The sequence below is a fragment of the Rhopalosiphum maidis genome, chromosome 3, assembly GCF_003676215.2.
Source record: "Rhopalosiphum maidis isolate BTI-1 chromosome 3, ASM367621v3, whole genome shotgun sequence".
NCBI lineage: Eukaryota > Metazoa > Arthropoda > Insecta > Hemiptera > Aphididae > Rhopalosiphum > Rhopalosiphum maidis.
Genome location: NC_040879.1, coordinates 32,966,261 through 32,993,153, shown reverse-complemented (window position 1 = coordinate 32,993,153; position 26,893 = coordinate 32,966,261). Strand labels below are relative to the sequence as shown.

The following is a 26,893-nucleotide window of genomic DNA, read 5'->3' as shown; positions in this document are numbered from 1 at the left end:
TTTAAAACTCATGTTTCAACTATTATATACACGGGGTGGCCAACCTTTTTGTGGTCAAATGCCAAATCTTCCCAATCAAGGTTTTTAAAATTTTTCACGTGCCCAGAGGAAGTGAAATTCTTTAAAGATAAACATAAATTTACCGATTTATTATTATTTTATTAAGTAAGCACACCGCCTTATTTGTAATTAAAATTTTTAAATAGTATAATTTTTGATAATTTCAATTTACCGTTGATATTTGATCAACGTGTCACGTTTGGCACGCGTGCCGTAGGTTAGCCACCCCCGAATTATATACCGTACAGACGAACCGCGACAATAATAATCGGCGCGTTGCTTTGGCGGTGATTAAACAGCGGTACGTGCGTGTTCATGTCGTTCTACTGCGGCATGCATTTGCCGTCGCTGGTCGGCGCGGCCGTGGGCCTGATCGCGCGGTACTGGTGGGCCGGGCAAACGGACGCGACGGTAGAGCGGTACACGGCTGCGGTCCGGGCGAACGTGCCGCTCATCGGGCTTGCCGCGGCCGCCGCGCTGGGCCTGTTCGCGGTGTACCTGTGGCGGCACACGGAACCGGAACCGTGGACGGGCGGCCGGCGGCTGTTCCTGTTCAACGACCGGACGCTAGAGCGAGTGGCCGAGTGCGTGGCCCAGGCTACGTTGGACTCGACGCGCCCCCTCCATCTGGACGCCGCGGACCCCGTTTACAAGCGCGTGGCCGGCGTGACGTCCCGGATGTTGGCCGCCAACTCGTCGGTGGACGCGATCCGACGGCGTCGGTGGACGTTGGTGGTGGTGGACAGCCCGAACATCAACGCCACCGCCATGCCCAGCGGGCTGGTGATGGTGTACACCGGTCTGGCGGCCGTGGCCAACGACGACCAGCTGTCGATATTCGTCGGCCACGAGCTGGCGCACTGCCTGCTCCGGCACGTCAACCAGATCAACAGCGTCGCGGTCGTGGTCAACGCGCTGTGCCTGGCGCCGGTGACCGCGGTCGTCTGCGCCGCGCTGCCGTTGGGCTGGAACGTGTTGGCGTACCTGTTGTCGGTGGCCGCGTTGAAGGTGTGCTTTGTGCTGCCGTTCGTCCGGTTGTACGAGTCCGAGGCCGACCGCGTAGGCCTGCGGCTGGCCGCCAACGCGTGCGTGGACGTCGCCCAGGGCTACCTGTTCTTTGACGCCAGGTCGGAAAGGGACGGCTGTGCGTCCAAACTGTTCTGGTGGCTGTACATGCATCCGACCAACAGACGTCGGGCCAGACACTTGTACAGCTTGATTCCCCGCGGTCACGGAGCACACGAGAACGGTCAGTTGCTAGTCGGAGACGGGTGGGACACTGCAACACCCGTACCCATTCCCCGACGGACGCTCGGCATACAGAAGGGAATTTGTTTAAACACGTTTACCCCATTTTTACGCTTAAATTGTGTGTAGGTATATTCAAGTTCTGTTTTTTACACAGTTTCAAGTTGTTAAAGAACAACGTTTTAATTAAAAAAAAAATATATCTTTTTAAGTTTTTACTTTTTTGACTGACAAACGTAGAGTTTTTATTTCATATTCCAAAAGCAGTATATTTTTCTGAGTATATTTTGATACGTAAAAATCAAATTTAGGGCGAGTAGTTTATGAGTTATACGTATTTAAAGTTTAGTCAGGCGGAGTAGTGGACAAACATTATGCGGGGTAACACCGTACCATACCACTCCGTGTATTTAAAACTCTTTGTTGTCATTCAAAAAAGTAAAAAATTTAAAATCATTATTTTTTAACAACTTGAAACTATGTAAAAATCAAAATTTGAATATGTATTTAATTTAAGCATAATAATGGGATGAGCATACTTAAAAAATCACCCTGTATAGTGAGTTCACCGATTTTCGATATGATTATCTTAAAAAAACACACACACGCGCCATTTTCACAATATTCAAAACGTTTGAAAGATTATTTATTTATTTCATTTTTATTCAAAATAATAACTAAAAAAGATAACTCGACCGAAAATAAAAATAAATTAATTAATCAACGTCTATGATAGCCAGAGATTTGAAATGTTCGTGGTACGTCCGTACCGCGACGTAAAGGTGTAAGGTTAGGTACTAAGTTACAGGAGTCTAAAATGTGCGTTTTAAAAAGGGGCTAACTGTAGGGATTTGTTGGATATCAAAAGTGTATGAATATTTGTTTGATTGTACTCCTTGTTGCCATTGCTAGTTACAGCAAATAAAATAGTTATTAAGATTGGATTTAACATTTTGTTTTAGATGTTTCAAAACCGCCCGATTTATTGTGTTTAAACTATGTGTAGCATACGTTTAACGGGATCAAACACAATATTTTATCCTATGTAAATCATCTGGCATTATTTGGTTTGTCTCGGGCAACGCCATGCAGAACTGGATAGTTAATAATACGAAACATTGAAACGAGATGAATGGAATAGTAAATAATAATTAGTAAATCATATTAATCAAAACTCAACAAAAGGCTTTCGGGATAATATATTTCAAACGATAGGTTAAATTATAAAACTGCTAAACTAATAACTGAAATGTTTTCACGTGGCATCTCTTTATATTATTTTATGTGTCATAATTAAATCAAAGATGTACTTATAAAATAAAAATATAATATAAGCTGTGATATTTTAATCAAACAGAAAAAAATGACTAATTAGTATAATATATATATATATTGTTTTATATAGATATATTTGTGTACTTTGAAATAATAATTATTACGTTAAATTAGCACCGTGTTTATTTAATAAACTGAAAAAAAGACGACATGAAACAGAAACAACATTTTAAAAACATTTATCAAACGAAAAAAAAAAACGTCAAAAACTACATAATTATTATTGTAGTTAAATTGTCTTACACTTTATTATTTTAATAATATTGATGAGAATGATTAGGAGAAATATTTATATTAATGTAAATTGAACTGATAATTATAAAGGAAAATATTGTACTTATCGAAGAATTCTGTTTCATACCATTTGTCGGTGTTTTATTGTCACGTCATGTTGATACTGATAAGAACAAAGGGAAAATCAATAATTATAATAGGGCTGCATACTAGTTGCGGTCACTGCAATTGTAGGTAATATCTAAGTTGCGGTTACAGGAAAGATTGAGCTTTTACAGTGATAATAAAACGAGTTAAACAATTTAGAATTGAAATTATATATTAGCATTAATTAATATAATATTATAATGAGTCCTAAAAAACCTAAAAAAATTAATTTGAAATTTGAAGCCCACGGTTTTTAAGTAGTCCAATCTGGTGATTGTTTTTGTTTTTGTATGTACAAGTTCCATGCTTTTATATTGGAGTTGACTTTAGAGCTATTAAATACCATATTGTGTAAGTTTATACTGTATAGTAATCTTAAATGGTTATCAACTGTCAAAGTAGTTTGTTTCATAAAAGACGATAATTATAAATTTATAATATTAAACTTAAACTGAAGTCGATTACTGTTGTTTTTGAAATATAAAAATACAATATATTTAAGAAATTTTTATTTATTTTTGTACTTTTATCCGATTATTGAGTTATAAAAGCGCAAACAGTGACCGCAATTAGTAAGTAACCTTTTAGTTGGTTGAACGCAATTAGTACGTAATTTTTGATTTTGACCGCAACTAGTAAACACCGTATAATAGTGTGAGAATACTGTATTTTTATTTTTGTGTATTAGGGTTTGGGTATTATACAGAAGGATAGAACATAACGACGGATGTACAGATTTTGACAATACAGAGGTATCCGGTACACTTATAATTTATATAATCAATATTGTGTTGTCACGAAACTATTCATCCGGTTATCTCGATTTTTTTTCAATTGGTAAAGTACATCATAGTTAGATGTCTAAGCCTATTTTTTATTCTATGAATAATTAAAAAATAGAGTTATCAATTTTTTTTAATAATCAGCAATACTCATATAAAGATATATTATTTTCATCCGTGAACTAAATTTATTTATTTTGATAATACACTTAATACTTATAGTGATGTAAGTTGATAAATAATTTGATAAATTATCAGAATGGTCAGATTTGTATTGGCAATTACAAATATTGTTTGTAGGAGATCAGGCGATGAATCATGTTCTATGGTGATAAATCAAAAGTGTAAATGAAATTTATATTTCTAGGATCAGTGGATATTAATAAATTATGGTATGGGCATAATAGAGGTTTAAATTATAAAAAAACTTAGATTACTAATCATTTTAAAATTTTTAGGAGATACAATTGATTTGAATTTGGAAAACCAAAATATTATTATAACAAATATATGTATAGTTAGTACCTGTTTATTCTATGTAATACATTTAATATATATATTATAATGGTTGTAAGGGTTCAAGGTGCAAATCTGCAACAGTTATAAGTTTCGAGTGAGAATAGTCAAGTTTTTAACAATAATTAAAAATATATACAGTCTTCAAAATCTTGCATCACAAAAATGACAAGGATTGTGTGTGCCAATATACTCTTTATCATTCTTGTTACACAAAGTTGTTAAGATCCTGTATAGTATAATATTTTAATATTTTGTTAAGAACTGTTTATCGCGGACAACTTAAAAATCATAAGGTACCATTGTCCTGTATTGCGCACATTTATATCAGCAGCAGGCAGGAATGAGTTCTTATAAACGCGTTAATTTGAACGAATTGTTTTTAGGAAGGCATAGTAAATTATGAACAGATAATGAGCTAGTGTCTTTGCCAAGACTAGTTCCAAATTTAAAACTAGATTAGATAAGCCAAGTTGAAGAATAACATATACAATAAGGAAATAATTATGACGTGAGTACAGAAAACATACAAAGTTTTTTTTTTTTTAAATAACTGCACCATACAACATTGAAAATGATCTTAGTTTGATGAATAATTAAGTGAATAACAAAAATGTAAAAGAGAGTGCATAACTGTTTATTAGTGTCCCTAACCGTATTTAAAAAAATGTTTACGCCACAGCACGTGTTTCACGTCCAGTGCATCAGTTTCGTGAATGTTTGATTTATAAGCGTTAATGTAATGCTTCAAGAGAAAAAAAACCATAAGAGTTTCGATAATATACTTAGTCATTAATTGAGTATAATTAAAACAAATGAAAAATGTATTTAAATAAATCATTTTCTTCAATAATAATAATAATAATAATAATAATAAAATGTTTTTCTAAGTATTTAGTACAAAAAGAAAAACCTTACTATGATTTTCATTTTTTTTTTCATCTTCAAAAGCATATGACGTTAAAAATAAAATTTTAGATTTGATACTTTATTAATGCATATTTAATATTTCAAATTCGTTTCATTACCGTTATTTATTTGAAAATATATTAATATCTATTTTGGGTTTTAAATATTAGAACTTGTGAGAACATATTAGTTTTTCGATTAATAAAGGTCATGAACGTCGACAAATTGGTATTTTAAAAAATTTGAACGTAAAAACGATTTGATTCGTTTATGAACTGAACAAAATCCAACTATCCATCAGACGAACGAAGTAGTCGTCAATCGATAAAATGGCCAATACATTTATTGAAATTAATTTTATTTTCTGTATTTTGTTTGTAACCATCCCTCCCTCTTATTTAGCCGTATTAAGTGTGGTCTGGGCTTACCCACTTATAACACAACGGTATTAATTGCAGTGTGATGGACACTCGACCCGAAAAGCGAATATGACGGTATGACATTCCGCGCCGAATGAAGCACTATACAGCTATTGTAGTATTTAAGCCTATTATCATAAATTCATAATCATTGTCATGTTTCTCGTTCCGTTTGAAAGCCGATCGCTGGAAACGTCTGACGGGACGGTCATCGTCGGCCATTTCGCGGCGTACCCTATGTCATATCATACACGATATTACGATATTATTATAATACAGATGATTGTACGGTAGTGCTTTTCAAATTGGGGGCCGCGGCTATATCACTAAGTGGGTCGTGAAATGTACAATATAATATATCTAACCTAATTATACTGGTAGGCCATAAAACAATTAACGATTTTGATTAAATGGGCCTTGACGATTTCACATTAAATTTAGGTGGGCCCCCGCGACAAAAATGTTTGAAAAGCACTGTCGTATATACGGTATCCGCGTACGCGATAAATAACTGTATGCGTACCTACGGTGACCGTAGAGCTACCTAACTCGACCATTTCGTATTGACATTGCCGTTATTCGCGTATGAAAATAATATATATGTGACAAGGAGGGTTGTTCGCTTACGTCGTCGTGTAAGGTGCCTGGATATACGGGTTGTTTTTTTTTTATTTTTTAGAGCGTTTGGGATACACGAAACTGTCGGGAAGAGATAAATTGGCAATTTTACCCGAGTGGCGCACGCCTATACATATAGGAACATTTACACGCCGAACACAATCAGAACGCAGTCAGATAATTTTCATCGGGAAAGTCAGTACGTGACATATCGTCACGCATCATAGGACGGACTTTATTAAATCGTTTTCGAACGGTACAACATAATATATTATATTATATACGATGACAAACACAGTATTCGACGTGGACATTGGCATATCGTTTGTATTATATTATATTACATATAAGATGAGGCATCGTAGAAAGTCCATTAACCACCGTAATATACAGAATTCAGGGGAATTGGGAATTGGAGCTTTGAGTTTCTTCGTAGTTATTGGTCTTATAAATGTCCAAGTTAGATTTGAGAAGAAAAAATAACAGGAAATAATTAATTAAGAATTAATAAAAAATTAATTTTAAAAAAAAATGCGAAAATTTAATACAAATGTTAATAGTAATAAATAAATAAAAATTAATAATTCATAATAAGTTATCCATGATATATCAATTTTAAAATATCAATTATTCATTTTATTATTACTTATTTAATATTTTGAATTATTCTTTGATACACATATATATATGTGTGTGTGTGTGTGTGTGTGTGTGTATGTTAATTTGAAGTTCGAGTGTTTACAAAATTTTATATTTAAATAATAAAATAATAATTAGGAAAAAATGAGAATAGTTCACCTTTACGTAATAATATATAATTACCTATTATTTTCAGTACGTATTGGAATTTCAAAAATATTTAGATAAATATTATCATAAATATATTTTATATTTCAATAATAAATAATCAAATTTAGCACATCCATTACAGTGACTTTTTAACGAGAACGTACATATTTATTCAAAACCTACTATATATACAACATTTCCTATGTATTTCTTCCATTCGCTTTTTACACACCGTTATTCTAGTTATTGTACAATTATCGTTGGTAATAATATTATCAATTATATTATAAAAGTTGGTCAATACCAACCAAAGCATTTTCCTAAATCTCTCACGCCTATAAATCATGTTAACGATTACTGATCATGTACCGACTTTGCACCGTGTACGAAGTTTCGAATTTTTTTAATGCAAAACTTATTTCGACATGGAACATACCCGAAAAATTGATTCTGTGTTGGTATAAAGATTTTATACACTATGAAAACACATAAGTCAATACGCAAGATACTTTTAAATTCACGTTATGTGAAAGTTTTAAAATACTTGAATAAAAACGAGTAAAGTATATTCGATTATTATGTATTACAACAACAGCCAATAGTTTTCAAAATTATACAAATATATAAACGTATTAAAATATATCAAATACTTTCGAACGCTCACTAATTATTGTCTGAAATGGCTATGTTTTCAACATCGAGTCGAGTAATAAATCACAATAGAACTACAAATATAAAAGTTTTGAGTATTCGTGCAATGTTTGGTATTTCGAATTTTTGAATTATAAAATTGCACGATAAATTACTTAAAATAAATGTCAAATACTCATTTCCTGAAATGTGTATAAAACGTATATACAAAACACAATAATAAAAATGTATATTTTAATAGTCGACAAGTATAATGCTCGTACGATATATACTATATTATAGGTAGCGTGTTTACGGCGTCGACGTCGTTTCCTCTTATAACCAAGTTTGCGTCACGCCTGACGATCTCGGGTCGAGATTTGACGGCGGCGCGGTGGGGCGGTGTACTCGCGGGTAAATTTCTGCGGTTCCTTCGCGGAGCTGGGCTGACGTCTCCGGGGGGCCACCCCGAGCGTCGTCGTCGCCGCACTTCGCCAGTTATAATCTTATTACCGTAATATATTAATACCGTGTAAGTGCGTAGTGTGATACCGATGGTATGCGTTTCCGGTTCCTATTAATACAATCCCCGCGACCGGGGGGGCTCTTCACCAAGTACATCCAAGTTTATAATATAGATGCGGCGAGGGGGTGGAAGAAGGATTAGATGTTTGCGCTTGCAGTGTGTGTGATCAACCATGTCAAATCCTTTCCATCCATACGCGTACGTACGCGTAAACACAATATACTAATATATAATGATATAGTGTGTATAATAATATTGTCTAGAGTTTTATTTTTATCTTCAATTCTACGTTAAGACGACTCGACACTACACCCGTTATTTGATGATCGATCTTCGAATTTCAGGCGAAAAATAACGTAGTGTACCGCTACGGAACGGCCGGCCGGTTGTCTGAACGCGTTATCCGAGTAAAGTATGCATATAATAGCGACCAAATAATATAATGTATGAATGATGCGATCTGGGCGGAAGTGAAAGTATCTCGCCAATAACTGTTTAAAGCCATCAATAAAACCATCGGAAAAATGTTGTAGAAAATACAACGATTGGTCATCACAAATATTATATTACAACGACGATATTATCTATTGTAAAACTGATGATTGTTACAATACGATCAACACGGGGATGGGCAACTGACGGCCCGCGCATCTTTTTTGTCTGCATTGTTTTTTTTTTTTTTTTTAATGTTATTGGCATTTTTTTTTTTTGCTTAATATACTCGCTGACCCGCTACACCTTAAAGTTCTACAAATTGGTCATCCGGTAACTCTGAGTCGAGTTTCCCTGAACCATATCATTTATTAACATCTCGAAAACTTTAATTTCTCTCGGCCAGCCCGCAATAAAACGTGGCCATTGCACGTCATATATACAATCGCGGATGAACGTTGCAAGTATCACCGTAATAGTAGTTTATCGGTACCTACACGTAACGATCACTATCGATTCGTTTGCCGTGTCCATACGCGCTTACGCATTGTGTGTGCTTACATCACGAGTGGAAATGAGATGAAAATGCAATAGTCGTGTCTTTCGCATCGGCCAGACGTTTTGTGTTCGCCCGATAACTGTTAGGTGCGCTCACCTATTTATTTTTTTTATGTAATCTGTATCTGGTTTTTAAATTCGGTTATTAAAACATATCATATGATCAGCTGCACTCGCGCGTTATTTATAGTTTGTATTAAATAATAACTAATATCCCGAAAATGTATAATAAATTCATTGTGAAAATACAAAGTTTTGTAAAAATATAACAGTGCAGTATATAATAGGTAATTGATGTTTTGTAAATAGTTTGGATACGGACGTTTTTTGGTTGATGTTCTATAGAGTTCATCTGCGACGACCTTCCGAAAATGATGATTTACAAAAATAATTTTTTTTATCATTATTATTTTAACAGCGATGACATCACGACGGCTGAACGTCGGAATCAAAAGTTGGCCAGCTATTAAAAATTATCGATAGTGTTGAACTTTATAAAGTTAATCTTAGTTAATCGTTCACGCTGAGCAGTGAAAGTGAAAGATGAGTGCTGAAATATGTAGGCAAATTTTAAAATGTTTTGGTGTCGGTGACGTTATTTATCTAAATCGCACTGTTCAATAAAACAGTCGACGGTAAAACTGTGATTCATTTTTGTAGTTCTATCAAGTTATTGACGAATTAACATATTATCAATGAATCGTTTATACATAATGCTTTAAGTACACACACAGTACATTATTATTTATGGTTTTATCTGTCTTATTAGCATCGTCCATTAAGCGTTATTTACCCGAATTATTTGAGCGCAACTTACGCATGTTATTCAGACAATGATGTCGACCTCACACGCGATACATTAAGTTACTAACGCCCTACTATACTACCCATACATGTATCGTATTCGCATAATTTGTTACGCTCCCGTATGCGATAAATCGCGAGCGCACGTCTCAGAACTTTTCGAATTATTTGACACTCGTCCGACAGACGCGCAGAGTCCCGTCAATGGGGGTAGCGCGCGTGTATATGGGTTTTGCAGCCCCGTCGGGCGTGATTCGCACGTTCTAATACAACTGCGAAATCCGTTTTTGCCACGCTTCACACCTAGTGTAATGCCACGTTTCGAATCGATACCGACATATACGCATGTCGTATATCTATATTGTATATTTAATAGTTTTTGTGCAGAACGGATTAACCGGAAGTCGACCGGGTCCCAGAAAATCACTGTACGGGGTCTTAAGTCTTATGCAAATTCGTCACCGGCGAAATTAAAATCTGATCGTTTTTGATTCCGCGAACCAATTAAAATCGCTCACCAACTGATGTATAATATAATGGAAGTAATTTAAAAAACCAGAAATGGTTATGTTTGCGTTACGATGTATAGTTTAAATATAATATACTGTTTTTCATTTCACGTCACGGTTCTAGATCAAAGTGTATACTTTGAGTAAATAAATCAAATACGAAATATCGAAACGTTTACTGTCCACCCGCTGTTATAACGTGCACATGTCCGACGCGAGATAATTTTTTATTCAAACACAAACGGCGCATCTTATATACCTGCTAGTGATATGCCGTAGTTACACAGTTATACAGTGTGCTATAAAATAAAGAGAAAAAAAAGAAGAGTAGTATCGAGTATTTGCCAAAGTCATCGAGTAACATAATATTAAATAAGGATCTATTTGATTTTCAAAATAAATTCTTTAAAAACTTTAAATTAATGTAAACACATAAAAACAAAAAACACAATTATCTAATGTTTAGAATATTTTTTATAAAAACGTATAATTAGACGACTTGTATAGGTACAAAATTTATAGATATTATTACTATTGTTTCTTATAACTATAACGAAAAAAACTCCGGAATTCTATTGGTTTTACAATTGTTTTTTGGTATTTTTTTATGATTACTCCTTTTGGTAAACAATTTGTATTAATATTTTCTAATAAAATTGAATTATTTTAATGATGAAACCAAAATAATAAAATATAATTTTTTTAATTATTATAGAGTATATCAAACGATTTTTTCGTTGTCAATGTCTATTTTGGATCGAGGGAAAGAATTTTGTCAAATAATCGATATTAAAATATAAATATATACTTGCATTCGTTAAATTTACATATTGTTTTTTTCTGTTTTTCATGTTTCAATGTATATTTGTGTAAAGCATCGACTTCACCAGCACAAAAACTACAACAACTACTACTAAAGTATATTGATCACCGAATGGTGATAACTCCGAAGACGGTTCTGCTGCTTCGACAAGCAGAACGAAAACTTCGTCGTTGGGAATTTTACGGAAGTGTTCTGTCACAATAAGAGTTATTACGGTATTCGTCGGACGCAAAACCACGCCGAAGGAGATTCGTTTTCAAAACAAACTGCGGTTCACTGTAGTCGATGTATATTTGCTTATTTATTTTTATGATTATGTATTTTATATTTTTGTTTTCGATGTAGAACTTCTACACAGCTGTTACGGTCGTGTGAATCGATATTTTGTATTAATGACGCTATTGTGAAAAATAATTGCAAAAATTTACATTGAAAATCTTATTAATTCATATAGCATTTTTTTTTTTTTTTTGAAAATCCTCTCCTGTAACATGAAACTACAAATGGTACACCTTTTAAATTGTGATCCATATACAAAGATTATATTAATATTATAACGTTATGCACGTAAAAAAAGCTCAATATACTACCATTGTATACGCGCTTTTAACCATTACTACTGCAATTTAACTACGTGATTACGTATCACAGTCAGAGAGAATATTATATGGCAGTGTTATGGTTTAATTTAATTATCTGTTAAAAACTCAAAATGTAGTTGACTACTCAGCACCAACCATATTATAAAGTATCTGCGAGACTCACAAAATCGCTCTTACCTTTACGACGCTACTAAATTATTGTTCCTCAAGCTTTCGAGGTAACTCATTAAGTCATCTCCGTTTGAGCAAATTTGCGTAAAATACTACGTATGATAATATTTTGGTAACACGGCGTTTTGGTCAGGCGATTTAGGTACACGAACGAACACGATCGTAGGAAATCGTGTTTGCTGTATCAGGTGTGATACATTTTTTTCAATGTATTTAGGTATTATAAATATGATCACTTCGCTGTTTGATGGTCTATTCGCGTACACAGCTGTCATAGTAAGAATTGTAAATATATAAAATAACGATTCAAACGAGTAAGTATAACAGTAATATCAATTCGCATTGCACGTCGGTTATACGTTCTATAATGTCTGAATAATTATATTTCAGGTATCTCAGAATAAATAAAATAATAATTTTTATATGTTTTATTGTTTTGTTCATAGAGCGATAAATTTTAATTTGAAATAATATGCAAAATTATATTATATTATTATATTGAATTGTTCGTAAAATTTCTAAAAGATAAAAATTTTCCAAATAACCGGGGTTTTCAGAAAAAATCGTAAACATTGTTGAAAAAAGTGTAATTTTTATTCGATTTTGTGTGTCACTGGGAAAAAAGTGTTTATTTCCTTAATTTTCTTTAAATATTTTGGAAATTTTACAATATATCGATCCCTACTATAGATAATAATAAGATACATCTTGAATGTACAGAAATATGCATTTAATTTTATCTTCATATTTTTTATGATTGTATTTTTTCATATTAGAATTACTAACTAGCATGGAATTTACATAATATGTTACCATAGGCGCAAGGTTTTAGAAAATTAAATAAGTGCACTTGATCTCATTAAGTTTTATACGTTCTTCCTTCGTATAAAAAAGTGTGTCTAATGAAAATATATATTATATGGTATAGTATAAATCAATAATCTACTAAAATCACAAATATGCATTCATGTATACAAATTTTCTTTCCTAATAAAAAAAAATTATCTTACATAATTGAATAGTGATGTTTTAAAACATTTACTAATTTCGTTATATATTTCGCTTTATACTTTTTTTTCAGGAATAACAATTTTCTTTTCTGAATTACTTTAAAATTATAGAAATATTTTATAAATATAATACAATTAATAGAAGGTTTAAGATGTAATTTCAATATATCATAATGTCTAATTTAAATTACTAAATTCCATCATAACGTTCCATTTTCAAAAAAATAGTGGGTACCTTTTGGTATGTTAAGTGGATATGGTCAATTTTTTATTCTATATTTCTATATTCTGTAAATAAATTATTTTAACTGAATGACGTTATTTATAAGTTATACCAGGATGATGGATAACACTATCATAATAATTATACTTGAATTACAATTTTAAAACTCTTTTTTCATGCAGTTTGAATATTTTAGAATATTAATTTAGTCACGAGCCTCATTATCATGTATTAGTTTTATTATTTTTAATTATAATCATATCGCACTTAAAGACTTTATAGAATATAAAGATATACCAAATAACAATTAAGTAGTAAGTATTTGTATGTCCACAGCAATTTTTAGCAGGGAGATTTCAAAAGTTTAAGGTGGTATACACCGCTCAACATCATTTATTTTTTGTGTAACATAAATGATAACATAAAATAAATAATTATATCCTTACATAAACCCTTTTTCAATTTTTTTTTTTTTTGAATAATTGTTTAAAAAAATGCAGTTTGATTAAAATAAAAAAATTTATTAATATCTGTTGTTTCATATTATAAATTAATTCATAATCATTTATGCTAGTGTTGGTCTTACTTTTTTAGTGAAAGCTGTATATTAAGATATTCTTTTTAACGATCATGAATTAATAAACAATAAACAGTACAAGTAATAGAAATTCGTATGATTCAATTTTTAATTGAAAATATAGCGATGAAGCTGTAGCTGAGTCATTCTGTTTTGAAGTATCGAAAATTATAATTGAAGTATTTTATAGACAGGTAAGACTTAATATCAAATTCCGAATATTTTTTTCATAGTATGGTTCTCGAAACGATGTATACTTATTATTTTAATAAGGTAAAATTATTTTTAGAAAAATGTAAATTCAAATTCAAATTATCATATGGATACGCTATTAGGTTTAAAAAAAAACTTTTACATTTGTTAGATTACAATGATTGAATACACTACAATCTTTTTCTATCGAATATTTACGTCCCTTTTGTAATCCAATTATAATGAATCGAGGTTTTTCTAATTTTGAAGCAGTTTTCAGGTTTTATACAACTTTTTTACTAACCATGATTTGTATGTTCGTGGTACTTTTCAGCAGGGAGATTTTAAAAGTTCAAGGAAGAATATCCCTCTCAACACCATTTATTTTTTTCTGTGTAACACAATATCATTGTAATTCTGAAATTAAATCCTTACACAAACCTTTTTTTCAAAATTATTATGATTTTGTGTTACACGGAAAAATAAATTATGTTGAGCGAAATATTCGTTCCTAAACTTTAAAAATCTGGTTGCTAGAAAGTGTTGTGAATATACATTATGGTTTTTAAAAATCAGTGATTTTCGTGTTACACCGGAAAAATTAATTTGAACTTTTAAAATCTCCCTACAGAAAAGTGCCGTGAGAATTATGCAAATACATATTACTTGTTTATACTGTAGTAAGATTTCGGTTATACCTATACAAGTATAACTACAACAAAAAATCATTATAAGTATTTAAATATATATTTAAACCTGCTCAAACACCATTCTTAGATATCTACACATTTGTTATAAATGTTCGTGTGTAATATGTATATATATATATATAGGATTCAGACTTGTTTTTTTTCTTTTTTCTATTCAATATAATTAATTTTGTTGCTGTACGCGTGCAAAAGATTTACGGCGATAATGTATGTTTGCGAGTGTGAGTGTCTTTGGCCCTGTAAGTGAAATTACACTGAGACTGCGGGAAATTATTATAGCTTTAATACTTTATCAAAAAATAGTTTTTGGTTACAATGTTTCATATAAATATATGATCGATTAAAATTTAAAAACTGTATTTCAAATTGAAAATAAAAATTAATAAACTTGATCAATACTATAATTATTATTAATACATAATTTAAAAAATTATTCAATATTTATTGAATTGTGATAATATTTTTTAAATATTACAATTTTAAAACGGTTTAATTTCAATAATTAATTGTACAAATAAAAAATTTATATTTCAGGGTGCTTTCAGTGGTACGCTAGAGCAACGCATTATAATGATTTCATCAAGAGCAAAGAATATAATAGATATAGGTATTAAACGAATGGAAGTTAAAAGAAAATTCTAAAAATGTATATATGTTGACTAAGCCCTATTGTCCATTATTACAGTTAACTTACACTTTGAAGTAACTTTATACGGTTTGGTAATATTGCAATAGAGTTGAAATTTAATTATTTTACACGAGATTGGTATAATATCAAATTTATAAGCAACCGGCTTAAATATAGAAATAAATTCTAGAATATTGTGTTATTTATGTAACAGTGTATAGTGCACAGTAATATTAATACCATGCTTTATCGTAGTTATTATACGACGAGTAATATAAAATGTAGTCCTTATAGATTAAATTCATCATGCATGATAGTGTCAAGCTATTTATATAACATAATATGTATATAAGTTAAATTTTACTTAAATTATTAATTAAATAAAACACGAACGCAAGGCAAACATTTAAATTTAATTTATTCGACGCGTTTATTTTATTAACAAAATTAGGAAATTTCAAAATATAAATAAATTTGTATTGATTCATTCGTATAATATAATATATTAATTCATCCGATGAATGTACTTGTATGTATTAAAGTTACAATGTCTTACAATTATAAATAATTTTAATATTTTGAAACAGATGTATTGATTTTGTTGATTTTATAATGTTTGGATATTGCAATATAAATCATGATATTAACATAGGTATTCTGAAAATAACCCGTGTGGATTCGGTAGCCTAATAAATAATAACTTATACCATAATACAAATAAATAATGCAAGGCTATGTATCCGAATCATTTATTCGGGTTTTGGTTTTCGGGTTATTATTTACCGGTAATACGGGAGTGTATTCGAGTGTTCAAACTCCAGAATGAAAAATTTAAACGTTCGGATGCTCGTGACTTTTGTTGCTGGAGCACTGGAGCTCATGTGAATGTTAAGTACTGCAGGAATCAATTAATCTGAAAACCTTGTACTTAACAAGTTTTTGAGATTAAAAGATGTTTCCTAGAATATTATTTTAATTCGAAAAATATTTCTGATATCCGACATTACTGAATGCGTGTGTAAATGGAGCACTGCAGTGATTAAAATATGTTAATTTATTATGTTGATATAACGTTAAATATTTATGTAATTAATATACCTATTGGTTTTAAAATAATTCCTATAAATAATTATTATTGAACAATTAATTAGAAATTCAAACTATATAGATATACAAAATAACACGTAGAATAACGATTATTTAGATTTCGTGTTGGCAAAGACGTTTTAATCGGGTTTTGTTTAATTCCGATGTTTTAAATAAAGCGTTTGCGTTATATGGTTTTCGAGTGTTTCGGGTTACCTACGAGTTAATTTGGGACAATAGCCTAAAATATGTCTACTTTTGAAACAATTAGCATGTTTAATGATGGTATATTAAAACGGTTTAAAATCGATGGGTATCGCTTTCTTACTGTTGATTTGAGTAAACCAGTAAAAATACAAATATTCGCGCGTGGATTTAAAGCTATTTAACGACATAATATAATATAAACATACTAAATTAAATAAAAGCAACTGCCAGATTAATAAACAGAATTTTTATCGAATCTGGATCTTAGCACTTTGCCTAGATAAAAATAATAAAACGAAGAATAAACAAGGATTTCGCTTAATATTGACCGATGAATGTATTAACATTTTAGCAATTATTAGTTGTTTACGCGTTTTTTAGTGGATAAGTGACTGGTTTAAGTTAAATTCCCCGAAAACTGGCAAATATTACTAAACTGTTTCCTTCACTTCTCAACGCAACCAATACGCTGCAGTGTAATACTCTGTATTAGAGATTCAATTTGCTACCAGAAATCATATTTAAATTAAACTATTTGCCTAGTCGCAGTGAGTGTAGATAAAGACTTATCTATTCTTCGGGCAGTTGATAGGTACTTAACCTAGTACCTGTTTATACCTAACCATATATGTATTGACATTTTGCGTTAAATTTATTTTAATAAAAGGTTTCTGTATAGGTACACGTACTGTTTACAGTTTAATTTAGAGTACTTAAAGTGCTTAATAACGACTAATTATTGGTTGCATAGAATTGAAGGAAACCGTTTAGTAAAATTTGCCAGTTTTCGGGGAATTTAACTTAAACCAGTCACTCGTCCACTAAAAAATGCGTAAACAGCTAATAATTGCTAAAATGTTAATACATTCATCGGTCAATATTAAGCGAAATCCTTGTTTATTCTTCGTTTTATTATTTTTGTCTAGGTAAAGTGCTAAGATCCAGATTCAATAAAAAAGTTGTTATTAGCCATTTTAAGTACTCTAAATTAAACTGTAAACAGTACGTGTACAGTACTATACATAAAAATTTTATTAAAATAAATTTAACGCAAAATGTCAACACATATATGGTTAGGTATGAACAGGTACTAGGTTAGATACATATCAACAGCCCAAAGAAGAGACTTATCTACACACGCCGCGATTAGGCAAATAGTTGAATTTAAATATAATTTCTGGTAGCAAATTGAATCTCTAATACAGAGTATTACACTGCAGCGTCTTGACGCGGAGGCTAAATGCGACAACATCACTCTGTATCTAAACACAGACCTATCCTTTCCCGTCCACAGCGGTCCTGTTGGTCCTGATAACGTAGTTTACGTCAGCGTTTTCCAATTTCTTTTACTCGCGAAACCTTTGCAAGAGCTTGGACGTTTTATGGAACCACCACATATTTATTGGAGCTATATTCTATGTTACAAGCATAATTCAAATCAAATATATTATTAATTAATTTATAATTTCCCAAATTTCTCACGGAACCTGGGACATTTGGCACCGGCTGACGGAATCCTTAGGTTCCGCGGAACACCGGTTGGGAAACACTGATCTACATTACACGCCATGAATTAAAGTACCTAAGCATTAAATACCTACCTACATATTATTAATAGTATACTCGTACTATCTCATAAAATATTAATTAATCACTCACAAGTATATGGTAATCAAAATGGATTCTATCAACTATACAGCGCTGTAGTACTTAGAACATGTTTAGTAACGTTCGCATTGTCCTCGTTATGAATACGAAATAAAAAGAAAACCATTATCATTGTGTAGTTTCAAAAGTTATTTAAGTAATTAAATATATTATTAAATTTTGAATATTATAAGACTGTTTTTTTTATATATCAACAGAAACAAAAACAATTAATTAAGTATAACCACAATAATAATGTGCAGTTACTAACACTGTATAAAGTTTAAAGATTTCATATAATTTATAAGTAGACTATTATTGTGATATAGGTAAAATATTATTAAAACTTTTGTTTTGTCTAATAACTTTCACGTTACAGCTACGATTATAGTCATTCCATGCGGATGGCCGTCGAATACTAACCGTTAAAGGTTTTATGTTACGCAAAAATTGTATATAACATGATATTAAAATTTGGAACCAAAGCGATAAATCTTAAACGTGCTGATTGGTTTTACTATAATGTTTTAAAAAATATATATATTTATAAACTATAGTATATAATAACCTTTTAATTAATTATGACACTCCGTTGTTTCCAATCAGAATCGTTTCATATACATATATGTACGATAATTTATTTATCGTTAAAATGAAACTGAGCACACCGGTTATTACTATAATATATGACCTGCTCGATAACGAGGTAAACTCAAATCTACTTTAAATAGCTCTAAGAGAGTTCTCCGTTTTTTTTTTATATTTACGTTCAAATTATTAAGGTATCGATATAGTATTATAAAAAACAGTCATCACCAGCCACGAAAAAAAAAAATCATAATATTATATTTATTATAAATACCAAATGAGTCGTTAAAACAATACGATAACGTTATTTATTATCAGTGATGATTCATCGCGTTACAAGTATGACGTGTAAGTAATTTTTGACATTGTTATACGCATCGTTACATCGTAGCATCGTTACGCTATAGTAGCACCCTACCACTGTCACTTGAATAATTAGGATAATTAGGTCCATTTCATTACACTTGTCCGAGGTCAAACGTTGATTACTTTTAGACAATAGCGGTTAAATCTCACACAGGAACTTTGGACCATAGGCGTGCGCGCGGTGGGTTCCGGGTATGCCTGGGCACCCCCCGACATATAATTGGAGCCCTAAAATTTAAGTCCTATAGCATATAATACATGAGCCCATATTTTAAATAATGTTACTAGAATAAAAGTAGTATTTTTTTTTTCTAAAATATGTCGTAAAAAAAAATTATGTTTCGGGATAAAAAATAATAATACAACGTAAAATATTTTAAATTTGCGTGATAAAACTTATTATGATTATAACAGCTAGATGTTATTGACTACAAAAGTAAAAATAATAAATAAATATTGCAATTATCTTGAAAATAGATTTTAGATCCAACTATCTAATGAAATATTGTATTACTCGGTACTAGTAATACCACTGATTAATATGTGATATAATGTACCTAAGTAATATTTATTCGTGCGTTATAATTTATTAAAATATGTATATGTCTGTTAAGAGAGGACCCGAATTAAGAAAAGGACCCGAAAAAATTGTAGGTACCCCCCGAAATTCAGGTCTGCGCACGCTTATGCTTTGGACATATTGTATATGGTTAATATCGGGAAGTACGCCTTTCGATAAACCACGATTGTAAAACATGTCGTCAATTTACACGCGTTGGTTGTCGAGACCAGTAGTGCGAGACGGGCGGTCAACTTAAAGTAAATCCGTACCGTGAAACAGCCACTAGAATTATCGACGCATTGCTGAAGTCTATAATTGGTACTTAAAAGAGACTGTGGGTCCATACCATTAGTATTATCAAACGAGTACGGGTTGACGGCGGTCGATCGGATCGGATCGTCAACGGACGGCGATGTTGGGTGTATACAATTTCGACTATATTGTTTCATGTCAAAAATCGATTGCTGAATAAAAATATTCGCGAAATTGTGTTGAACGCCGAATTTATAGAATGAAAAAAAAAAAACACTAATATCTACGTGTATTATTATAAATTATAATATTACCTGTGATGATTATGTGCATAACGTGCAAGTTATTTTACACGCGTACGAAACGGACATAATTAACGAATGACGAGTAACAACCGGTCTACGAAAAGTCTACAAAAAATATTACTTACACTATCCTTACTATTATCCTTATTCGGTTATACCTATCCTCGATGCGATAATTTGGCTATAATAATATAATAGATGATTTAATATATAACAATTAAAATCGCGTTGGCTTATTATCAGGAAATAAATAACATTATATAGCGAGTAATATGCGTATTATAATGTAAGATTATTATTGTGATCACTGACAATCCGTCAAGATAAATTTACTTTCTAGGTTTTTTTTTTTTTTTTTTTAAATAATTTCTCTTTATGATTGATCCAACCTAAACCGTCCGCGTCTGCAGTACTCGCTTCGTGGTAATGAATTGTACCTACACTATATAGGAATACCGACCCACAAAATGGTCGTCATCAATTTAATAATTCCGGGCTAAAAAAAAAAAAAATGCAACTATGATTATACTGTAGTATGACGGTCGATGAAATATATCCGCAAAGTGAATTTTTTCGGTCCGTTTTTCGCGCGTTCCACCAGCTGTACCAAGCACAAAACAAAAGTTCAGCCAGTGTCTGATGATCGGGTGATCGGGGAAATCCCTTCCTCCGTTTACTAGGTAAATATTTAATTTGGCACTCAGCATGTAGTGCTTTGTCAATTATAAATTATGTACGAGTGCACGTTTAATAACTTACAAAAAATAAAAATAACTATAAATCACCGCCCATTGACTTTTGAAGATGGATCATCTCCTAAGCTTAATATTAGTGTTTACTGCAAGTATAATACCCAGTCGGAACTATACTAATATTTCTATCAAAGTAATATTTTATTTATTACGTTAGAACTATGAATAAAAATCGAGAATTTCGCCAGTCGGTTTGAATGTATATGGGGGGAAAAAAACACGAAAGTGAAAAAATATAAAAGCAGCTTTTGAAAACAAAACAAATGATTTTTGTTTGTTTTGCACGTCATGTTTTTAATTGCTCGAAACGAATATACTTAAAACGAGATTAAAATATTGCTGTTTTTGTTTTAATATTTTAAATGGTATTCAGCATGAAATGTTTAAAACAATTCACAATCCGTGTAAAAATGTGGTCACGTGCTTGTATAATTACGACGGGGCCCACTCTATTTACGGACACAAACCCAATAATGGATATGTTTTTATATATATATATATTAGTCTCATATCGTTATTTCCGATATGCAAAGGTTTTGCCGTAACAATAAAACAATTAACTTAACTATTATGATTTTTTAACCTTAGGCTGAGCTGACGTCATTTTTCACCAACAATATGCTCGTATGACTGTGATCAATATTCTACGAAACTACGTGTACAATAAATTATAGTTATATGCATATTAAGTGCGTTTTATGAAATAAAATATAACTTTCTTATCGACACTCGACAGATACATTTACATAAAATAGCTTTCCGTATTTCACCCGATTGTATTTTCTCTATGTAACAATATAACTAGAGTGCGATTTAAATTCTCTGAAAAAACAAGAAAAATGGATCACAAAAATACAATTTAACGCATAAATATTTTTACAAAATCTAAAAAAATCGTCACCGTTTATTTTTCTTAGGTGATTTATATAAAATTGTTTAAAAAGTCTAATGAAGATAATTGAAATTTTATAAAATGTATAGTAATTTGTTTTAAGCAGATTAAAAGTTTCGTTTATAAGTTTTATGGCACGTATTATGTTAATGTATAAGACAAGTTTTGTTTGAAAAAATGTTTTAGGATGTAAACAAAAAAAAACATAAAATAAAAATACATTTGTGTCCTGGACGAATAACTATAATATTGTGACGTATACTACCAACGTGTTCTTACAAAATAAATGTTGTTCGATCGATAAAAATGCCTACTACTCGTATATGTCAATATCCCTTATATTTTCAATATAATATAGATTTTGAGCAGATGCAGACTTTCGTTTTGAAGATCATCTTCTCTGTAGAAATAATTTTTTTATGCTAAACACATTAGGGTATTATTATATCAATTATACGAAAATGATTTGAAAACATTACCCGCAGAAATCAAAACGGTCACGTGAAAATATACCTAAGTGCTTACGGCGTAAAATTCGAGTGTACGAGCGAATATTATAGGTCTGTGTAAAATACGCGGTTTTAGATATGCCGCTGCGTGGGCAGGATATAATATCGCAGGTATACCTGTTATTAATATTGTGTATTGTTTATTTATCCGCTGGTCGGACCGAAAAAAAATGCATGTCCTTGAGGAATGCGACTATATGTGCCCGGGTTTTCGACGGTTATTATTTTTTTTTTTCCATTCCTCCGCGTTCCACCTGTAATTATAGCAGTATTGTTACAGCGCGTCGACGGGATACGATTGAGTAAAACATTATACCTACACATCACTATACACTCGCACCGCACACGTTTTTACGTATCGTACACGGATTTGGGAACAAACGGAGAATTAGTTCGTTCAACATCGCTGCCACTTAACGAAAAATCCACGATACGGAATTTTTTTAGCCTCTCGTTTTTTAATTATAGTTTTTTCCTTTTATTTTCCATGACAAGGGAGAGACCGGCCCGGTCTGTACTAAAATACGATAGGCAGTACCTATACCACGATACCTACCTATACCTAATAAAAAAATATTGTCCCTCAAGGCGCGCGCGTACGACCGCACATGACACATAACGCGGCGTGTTGTGTGATAATGTATGTAATTACGGGCGGGGACGGATCGACGAGCTACTCCTTCTCAACATTCATTTAACAATGTTTATACAACATTCTTCGGAACGCCTACGAGACGTAGTTAAGTGCGAGTGCGCGTCGTAACCCGTATAATTTGGTCTTTTTTTTATTACAGTAGGTAGGTAGGTGGTAGGTATATATGGGCAGTGTTACTATTATTATCATGATACGTGATTTTCCACGGACGTCTGAACAGAGTATAAATGGTACGCGTCGACTAGACGAAGAAAAACGTCTATAAAATAAAAAACATTTCGGGGGGGGGTCCAAAATTTTTTTTATATATAAACGTTGAAAATGTATATAGTCAATAAACTATATTCATCACTAAAATATTTCTACTTTTAAAAATTTCGGGGAAGGGGGGGTCCGGACCCCTGGACCCTCCCCCCAGTTACGGCCTTGGTGCGTAATATCATTTAAATATTTGTGTTGTTCGACGCTGCCGAGGTGTTGAACACGTCTGTTACTCGCCGTGTACCGCGGACACGCCCATGCGTTTTAGTAGGTACATGTTAATACACACGATATTTGTGCACACGACAACAACAACAACAATAATAATAATAATAATAATAATGGGTAATTATTTAATAACATACGACTTTTGGCGGTATAGGGACGGTCGTGATTAAAGAACGAGTTAAACGATAACATTATATATTCGTATACTCGGCGGAGCGACGACGAATTCGCCTGCGCCGTCGTGTAACACGCGCGCGAAAACGAATCTTCCTACACCTATGACCGTCCAGCGCCCCGGAAAACTTAAAGCGGTTAAAACTATAATATTTTATCGTACAATGTATACGAACCTAATCCGCCGATTATGGACTTTGAAGTTTTTCATGCGCGCACGAGAGAGGTTCCTTTGCGAAACGTTTCATCCCACTTTATGTTATTTACATACATAATATAATATTACGGTGGTTAATATTCACGGGACGCGCCGGCCCCGTAAAAAGTTACACGAGTTATTTCCGTGTTTTAATACGATCGATGTTTTAATAATTTCGCAATAATTACAACACAACCGCTTTGAGTGCGGATAAATAAATTACGTAGTTAATTTTCGAATTTTTCCCTTTGACTGGATATATAATATTTTACATATATGTATGTATTATTATGTACGGCGCGCAACGCGTCGTGTTATAATGCAAAAATCAAAAAACGCTTCTTCTCCGTTTTACGTTCAATATGAATTTTCGATTTTTACCATATAAGTATCTATCTACTTACATTATAATAAAACGTTTCGTCTTCAACAAATACTTATAACGCTTCCGCGCGTTTTGAAAACGCACACTATAATTATAATATTGTATGGGTACCATCGTCCTGCTCATTATACGGCGGTAGGGACTATGGATCATGATTGGTTCGGTTTTCGGTGTAATAAAAATTTTACAACGATCGTGGCAATTGTTGCCCCGAAATATACCACGAACACATATTATTATTTATTACATATTACGTTGTAGGGAAAACGTACGAGTTTACACGAACGTTCCACTCGCAGTGCGATGATACATACGAGAATAACGTATTTTTAGCGCGGCATTTAATTTTGGTGTACACTGTAAGTAGAAGTTATAAATATTTTTCACATTGACTTTGATCAAATAAGAATTCTTTTATTATATCGTACGATTTTATATTATAACACACTTTAGGAAATGCTGCGTATGTTGATTGTGTGTGACCACGTATTTTGATGACGTCGGGCCCTTGTGTGTTCAACTCCAGACTAGGTGAATTGTGAAATGCATCTGGTTTAAAAAAGTGTATTCTTCTTTGGCGTTGTCAAAATTCTTCAATCCTTGAGTCTTAAGGAGGTTTGTGCTAGAAAGTTAGATCGAGCTTGAAAATGTGATGAGTGAAAGGGGGAGAGAGAAATTTTTTTTTTTAAATAATCGAGAAAAATAGAAAAAAAACGGCTATATTCGTTCTGCTGTATCGAGTGTACCTTATAATTGAGTAGATGATGTATTAAATTAAAATTCAATGATAAATCGTTACATACAAAATCGATTCTGAGTAGAGACGGTATATCAATCAAAATATATTATTATAATATATTTATATACTAATTATATATTAAATGAGGTAATTTGTTTTTCAATTAGTAACGTGGTAAATTAAATTAATTTTTACAAAAAACACATAATGTATTATGTTTTATAAAATGTATTTGTTTTGAGAAACTAGTTATTAGACGTAGAATTTTTAATTTTTTTAAATTATTTTAATTTATTTTATTCTATATAATGTCATAATATACATCATAAATTATTTGTATATTAATTTTTAAGTCTATATACTGACGTAGGTACCGTAAAAGATCACGAATAGGTTTTTGGCATGATAATATTTTAAAATTAATTATAAAATTTTGAAAATATCTTTGTGGATAGTAAATATAAATATATGTGATGCCGAAAAAAACCAATAGTTAAAATCGTTTTTTTTTTTTTTTTAATTAAAATATCCAAAAATTGTATACTTCTAATTTTATATTGATTTAGATAGTCCAATAATCAATTCCTTGTACATTGAATAAATTAATTCCTCACCGAGTGGTATAGGAATTAATTATTTAATAACTCGTATAAGTATTCATGAGTATTGACCGTCGTCATATCTGATAAACAGTGACTGGTGTACAGTAGTTGTAATATTGTTGATTGTTATGATGAAAATTTTATTGACAATTTATTATAGTATTAAATGTTTCCATACAATACATACATATTTTTGGAAAATCTGTGTTTAATTTTTACTTCTGCGCGCCTTCTCGACATTACTTAGACTTAGAGTATCACGATTAGAGACATAATTTATAGTACAAAAATGTATTAAACTAGATAATAGATTATAATATTTAATTATGTACATAAAACCTATCTACGAAGTATCTAAACAAATTAAATATTAATATCAAAAAAGATGCGAAGAGATAATAATACAGAAAAACGAATAATTATATTTTAAAAATAAACATATAGTTTATGGTTTATAATCAGAAAACAGGCGAGTGTAAGTAATGCTTTTTATTCTTTCAAGTAATAATACGATTATTATAATAGTTATGCGTATTATTATAGAGCGCATGCCGTACGTAATAATTTATATATCTACGTAATATTATAGTGTATATATAAGTACTCGTTCAAGTGATAAATGCCCGATATGGGATGCGTATATGTTATTATTATATCAACGTAATGATGTATTACGTTAACTAATCTAAATGATACATTAGCTGAAAACCTAGGCAATTAATAAGTTCAAGCCCCTCGGCACGCACCACGCGTGCCGAATCAGCCCACCCAAGTCAAACGACATTTTAAGAGTGATTCCGTTTAAACGTGAGGTTAAATAGTGGCAATAATGTCTGAGTATAAATGATGAAAAATAATAACCAGAGGTTAAATTTAGTAAAGTTATTATAAATAAATATTCTGTATCTGCTATAATTGCACTATATATTTTTCTGTTTCAGTAATAAGCGCCAGAAGTATGTGCTCATTTGATATTGGTCTTATAGTGTTCGTTAATACGATTATGGTAGAATGAGATTTTATATTTATTTT

The 26,893-nt window shown here is 31.7% G+C and overlaps 1 protein-coding gene across 1 annotated transcript; it reads left to right on the top strand.

The window, feature by feature from the left end:
* The first annotated feature begins 393 nt into the window (after window positions 1-393).
* LOC113557903 (metalloendopeptidase OMA1, mitochondrial-like) lies at window positions 394-26,876 on the top strand. The gene is made up of 2 exons (XM_026963445.1): window positions 394-1,309; window positions 26,803-26,876. The coding sequence occupies exons 1-2, from the start codon at window positions 394-396 to the stop codon at window positions 26,874-26,876; spliced, it is 990 nt and encodes a 329-aa protein (XP_026819246.1).
* Window positions 26,877-26,893: the final 17 nt, after the last annotated feature.

Bases quoted from the DNA above. Each gene is read 5' to 3' on its own strand.
- LOC113557903 (XM_026963445.1), top strand. From the start codon at position 394: ATGCATTTGCCGTCGCTGGTCGGCGCGGCCGTGGGCCTGATCGCGCGG. The intron at 1,310-26,802 runs GTCAGTTGCTAG...TTTCTGTTTCAG, and splicing joins TCACGGAGCACACGAGAACG to TAATAAGCGCCAGAAGTATG.